The 6,374-nt window shown below is 42.2% G+C and overlaps 1 protein-coding gene across 1 annotated transcript; it reads left to right on the top strand.

The window, feature by feature from the left end:
* Positions 1-1,040: 1,040 nt before the first annotated feature.
* LOC149844585 (ABC transporter G family member 9-like) lies at positions 1,041-5,660 on the top strand. The gene is made up of 4 exons (XM_089997255.1): positions 1,041-1,100; positions 1,880-2,678; positions 2,961-3,298; positions 4,704-5,660. The coding sequence occupies exons 2-4, from the start codon at positions 2,006-2,008 to the stop codon at positions 5,358-5,360; spliced, it is 1,668 nt and encodes a 555-aa protein (XP_089853381.1). The 5' UTR covers positions 1,041-1,100; positions 1,880-2,005; the 3' UTR covers positions 5,361-5,660.
* Positions 5,661-6,374: the final 714 nt, after the last annotated feature.

The raw sequence follows: 6,374 nt of genomic DNA, 5'->3' as shown, positions 1-6,374 counted from the left end.
TACTGGGTGTGCGGGTGCCTTTAACTGGTGGGTTCCATAAGAGCTTGGGTGTTGCTGACTCCACTCGGGGTTGAACTTGCAAGGAGGCCCCCCCATTAAGTGACCAAGTTCTCGGCGAGGGTTCCTCATCATAAAAAAAGCCCAGACTAGTCGAAACTGACATGAACCAAACCGAGTCAGCTCCCAACCACAAGAAGTGCACGGGCAAGTCTTGATGTTCATGGCTCCAAAGCTCATTAAATCAAGCCATCACCACAAATGGTCCAACTCTTTCATACATATACTTGGTGTATTATCCCTAGTAGACCTTAATGACCTTGGCTCCAAACCTAACCAAACTGAGTTTGCACCATGCTCACACATGGTCCAAGCTCTGAAGACCATGACATGCAACCTGTACAAACCAAATAAGGAATTACAGCTTGAAAGATGACCCAAGTTCTGCACCTACCACCATATGGGAGAAGTCTCAATAACCACGACATAAAACCTGAAAAAATGACCTAAAACCTGACCAAGTCAAGATGACGCAAACATGACAGAGGGGGCCAGCTTTTCCCACAAAACGGTCCCATATTTTTTGCTAGGCTAGCCCCACTAGAAGCTTCCAATGATAGGAGGGTCAGTAGGTCAGTTAATATTTTTTCTTTCTTAAGGGAGAGGGAAAATCTTGCTATTTACTGCCTCCATTTACTTTTCCTGAAAGGGTAAGGGTCACCAAGGAGGGATATGAATCTTGGAGATCCTTTTTGAACTCTTAACAGAAATGGGCTTGGTGCACCCAGCAAAAGTGCCGAATTAGGCTCTCTCTCTTTTCGCTTACCTTTCCACACCAAAACCACCACCCCAGCTTTCCTCCACTTTTACGCATCCTCAAGAAGCGTGGCCGCCCTTGGTGCCCTTCATCTAGGTCTCTCTCTCTCTGAAACAGAAGAGACCAACAAAACAGAACCCTTTCTTTTCTTTCTGATTCTACTACCCCCCTCCTCTTCCTCTAATCATTTGGAGGGTCTCAGATGGACGGCCACAATCAGGAGCCCCGCACCGACTCAGACCCTCGTTCCCTCCTTGGCCAAACAGTTCGCCCTGTTACTCTCAAGGTATGCTCATGCATTGATGAAGAAAACATCAAAAACCAATGAAACAATGGATCCACATATCTCAACAAAATGCATGAAACAGTGCAAATCCACGATGGTTTTCTTGATTTTCATTGTTCCTGATATTGTTGGTGCTTGTGTTCTCATGGCATGCACCAGTGAATGGGCAATATCTGATGTTGGTTTTCTTGATTTTTCCTTGTTGGTGTCTTTTTTTTCTCTCTCAATAACATATCTCCAAAGTAATGCTTTTTCCTGATCTATTTTTTGGTGTTTTTGCTTCTCAAAGCTTGCATGCAACAATGATCAAATGAGAGATTTTCATGGTCATTTTTGTTCCTGATCCTGTTTGGTGTTTTTTTTTTGCAGTTTGAGAACTTGGTAATATCTCATGATTGTTTTCTTGATTTTTTCATTGCTAGAGAAAAACTACTGCTATGATGTCTTGTTCGTCTTTTTCCTTTTCCCGATACCTTTAAGGGACGTTCGGTTGGATCATTCAGAATCCCTTTCTCAGGGGAACCTGAGAAAGCGATTCTAATAGCCTGAAATCTCATGTTCAACCGAACATGAGATTTCAAGCAAATCAGAATGATTTGAAACCAGTCTGATTCTAAATCCCGTCGATTTGAAATAATTTAGAATTCAGAATGATTTGAAATCATTAGTGTTTTGCTTCTTACAGCATGCATGAAAAAAATTAAACTATCAGAAGAGAAATTTTCTTAATCTTTATTGTTCCTGATCCGGCTTCTTTATTTTTGTTGTGTTTTTTGAAGTTTGAGAACGTGATATACAAGATAAAGACGAAGCCAAGGACACCATGTTTGGGACTCGTGGACACGAAGCAGGTGGTGAAGAGGACGATCCTCAAGGGCGTGTCAGGCGTGGTGTGGCCTGGCGAGATGCTGGCCATGCTGGGCCCATCGGGCAGCGGCAAGACGACCCTCCTGACCGCATTAGGTGGCCGCCTCGGCGGCAAGCTAACTGGCAGCATCACATACAATGGGGTATCCATCTGCAACTCTGTGAAGAGGAACATGGGATTCGTGACCCAGGACGACGTGCTGCACCCACACCTGACCGTGACCGAGACCCTGGTCTTCACCGCCCTGCTGCGCCTACCCGGGACGTTGACCGCCCAGGAGAAGGCACGTCATGCTGAGTCAATCATCACTGAGCTCGGTCTAACAAACTGTCGCAATAGCATTATTGGGGGGGACTTCCTTAGGGGAGTCTCAGGTGGGGAGAGGAAGAGGGTCAGCATAGGTCAGGAGATGCTCATCAACCCCAGCCTGCTCTTGCTCGACGAGCCCACCTCGGGCCTTGACTCTACCACTGCTCAGAGGATCGTGTCAACCCTCTCGGACCTAGTTAGAGGGGGACGGACCATTATCATGACTATCCACCAGCCCTCTAGCAGGCTTTACTATTTGTTTCATAAGGTGTTGCTGTTGTCTGATGGACATCCTCTTTACTTTGGGGAGGCCTCTACTGCGCTCGATTACTTTTCTAGGATTGGTCATGCGCCCTCTCTTGCTATGAATCCTGCCGATTTCCTTCTTGATCTTGCTAATGGTATGGAATTTTTGTTTTACTCTTCTTTGCGCTCCTAGACCTAGGTGTAACCCTAGATTTCCCTTGCTTATTAGGGAGTACAACCGACTTTAGCCTTGGACCAAGGGACATACACCTATGAGATTCGAACTCATGATGCCCCACCAACTTGGTGACATGCATAAGTCTCCCCTATCAGATGAGCGGAGCTCTCGAGAGCATAAAATTATTTTTTTGATTGAAATGATGTTGGTCAATTATTTTTATTTTAATGAAAATGGTGGTGGTCATGCATGTGTGCAGGCATCTCTTCGGATGAAACGATGATGGATCAGAGGGCTGTGAAGCAGGCCTTGGTTGCAGCGTACGTGGAGCAGATAGACGCAAGCGTAAGAGAGGAGGCTCATGGTGGGGTTGAGGACATGGAGAAAGAAGAAGGGAAAGAGGGGAAGAAGAGAGCAGGAGGGGTGAATGGGTTTCAGACAACATGGTGGCAACAATTCACCATCCTTCTCAGGAGATCTTTGAAGGAAAGGAGGCACGAGTCCTTCTCTGGGCTTAGAGTCTTTCAAGTTTTGATGGTTGCCTTTCTATCTGGTCTCTTGTGGTGGCGGTCTGACATCTCTCAATTACAGGATCAGGTAATTCAATGTACAAACTCTCTTAACATCATCACCATGCACCATTACCATTATATATATCTTTGAAAACATCAAATTATATGAAACTATTGAGCTGAAAATCATTGTTTTAGTTTTTTGTGTAAATTCATTCTTGTGGATGTATTAGTTTTTTTTTTCTGTAAATTAAATCTTAAGGATGTGATCTACAATGTTTGTGGGAAATGAGTTTTGAATCATATGATTGTGGCACATAAGCAAGTTTTTTAAGGGCTTCAAAAATGAATGGTCTACAATGCATTAAAATTTTATAACTAAAAAAATAATATTTTTGAATCTAAATAACATGATCTAAGGTTTGATCCTTAGCAAACAAGCCTTCCTCAACACATTTATGTTGTCAGATTGAGTTGGTAAATCTTGAACCTATGATTTTCAGTTGAATAGTTTCATATAATTTGATGCCTTTATAGACATCAAATGTTAACTTTATATATATATATATATATATATATATATATATATATATATATAGAGAGAGAGAGAGAGAGAGAGAGAGAACCCTTTTTTTTTGTTTAACACCATATATGTGATCTACATGTTTTAATTAATGGGGGCTGTCTTTTGGATGTCTAGAATCCAATGGTTTCTGGTGATCCAAAAATCAACAGCTTTGAATGCATCAATTTTTTCCTATTGATAAAAACATGCTTTGTTCATCGAACATGCTGAACACATCGATCCGTGAGGTTAGATTGTGTCCAAACAACTAGCATCATAAGATCCCAACTCGAATGTAGCGAATATATATATATATATATATATATATATATATATATATATTCAAAATGAGATTTTCAGAGTTTTTTTATTAAAAAAATTCCACAGTACAGATGTGATCTATATACTTAATTTCATGGACGTTGGCTCTTGTATCATGATTCAGACATGTGGATCGGTTTTTATAGGATTTGAAAATCGATTACTCAAAATTTTCATAATCCCCAAAATGCTCTATTTTTAATTAAAAGAACATGATCCCCAAGCAAATCAACCATACAAACATATCGGCATGATCAGAATTGGAAAAGAAGTCCCAGAAAACCCATTGACCCATTTTGCATATCCATCTCCAATTTTGTACATCACCTCATTTGTTTATTCTTTCATGATTAGTCCTTGTTTATTTGTACAAGAAGGTTTACAATATCCTAAATAATCTTGGGGACATGCATATCTAAGAATGTAACATCATCGTCTTGTTAGCATATCACTGCAGATTTTTGTGGTATTCCAAATCCTAACATTATCACCATCATGATCTTTCCTGCAATTTGCCATAATGAAAACTAGAAACTTTGTGTGTTTGCACATTGAATTCGAATTACTACTGATATTTCTTTTTCATTCTGCTTGTGATCTGTAGGTGGGTCTCCTCTTCTTCTGGACTGGATTCTGGGGCTTCTACCCTCTGTTTCAAGCCATCTTTACATTCCCAGACGAACGAAGGATGCTCATGAAAGAGAGGGCTTCAGGGATGTACCGTCTCTCATCCTACTTCATGTCACAAATGGCAGCAGACTTACCCATGGAATTAGTTCTCCCCACCATCTTTATAATCATAGCCTACTGGATGGGAGGCCTCAATCCATCTGCTTCTCGCTTCTTCATGACCCTTTTCGGTATCCTCTTCTCCGTCCTGGTTGTGCAAGGCCTAGGCCTAATGCTGGGTGCATTGGTCATGGATGTCAAGACTGCATCAACGCTCGCTTCGGTCATCATGCTCACCTTCATGCTAGCAGCAGGGTTCTATGTTCAGAAAGTCCCTGCCTTCATCTCATGGATTAAGTACATCTCTGTGAGCCATTACACCTTCAAGCTCCTTTTGGGCGCACAGTACACCCCTGACCAGACCTATGAGTGCCTCCCTGGGGTCACTTGCAGAGTCGCAGACTTCCCCATGATCAAGATCATAGGCATGGACCACCTTGCTATCACCGCTGTTGTGCTCGGCCTAATGCTCATCGGTTATCGGCTCATCGCATATTTATCCTTGATGCGCATTGGCAAGGCACCAAGCTGAGCCTAAAGCAACAACAGACAGCAACAACAGTATAACAGGAGAAACCATCACGATTTATTCACACAGAAGACAAGAGGCAGTTGATGAGGGAATAAATTGTCTCAATTTGTGATGTAAAGAAGAGATGCATTGGAAGGAGTAAAACCATACATAGGTGTTTATAAGCTTAACATTCTGCCTGGCCTTAGTGATGCCATTTGATGGGGGGTTGTGTTCTTTCACATTTCCCCCCTTCACATAATGTCTCAATTTTGTAGTGTTCAAAACAACAAAAGGACATATGTGAATGAATTTTGAATATTTTTGTTCCGAGTTTAGGACCCTTGGAACCAGGGATTATGCTAGGCGTTGGCATATATATGCAAGGGGATATAATGCATGCCTGCAGGATTCGAACCTCAGCTGCTTATCTAATCGCCTCATCTGAACCCCAACTATGCCAACCATCGCGGGGCAAATTTTGATTGCTATAATGCTGGTTCTTCACCTGTGGGAAGGGTAGATGTTGCTGCCACTCAGGCAACCAGGGTAGGTGATGCTGCTCATTGTATCGCTTCTCGCTTTCCGCTCTGGAAACTATGGCCATCACCACTGCAACATAGCTTTCTGTTTAGCCGTGGCATAATTGGTGCTGGGAAAGTGGGGACCCCATGAAATTTGCTTACAGTGGCCTGATCACGAGTTGATTGGATTTAAGCGTATGGTATTCAAGCGTCCATGCACACATGATTCTCATACCTCATGTAATTAGAGGCAAGCGTTACCTGGAAAAATAAATGAGACCATGTTTTCAGTGTGGCAGTTTCTGTGCTGTATACAGACAAAATAAACCGTCACTCACCTGGTGGTGGCACAGACAAAATGTTCTTTTCAAAAAAATCAATCTATGTCACAGGGACACGCCATTTTACCTGTGTATTTCTGTGTCACGAGCAGACATGCTGACGCGTACGACAATATTTTAATATTTTGAATTTTTTATTAGATTTTAATCAAAAAGTTGACCAAGATGGG

Source organism: Nuphar pumila, chromosome 2 (assembly GCF_984573655.1).
Source record: "Nuphar pumila chromosome 2, dmNupPumi1.hap1.1, whole genome shotgun sequence".
Taxonomy (NCBI): Eukaryota; Viridiplantae; Streptophyta; class Magnoliopsida; order Nymphaeales; family Nymphaeaceae; genus Nuphar; species Nuphar pumila.
This window is presented reverse-complemented; position numbering and strand designations above follow the sequence as displayed.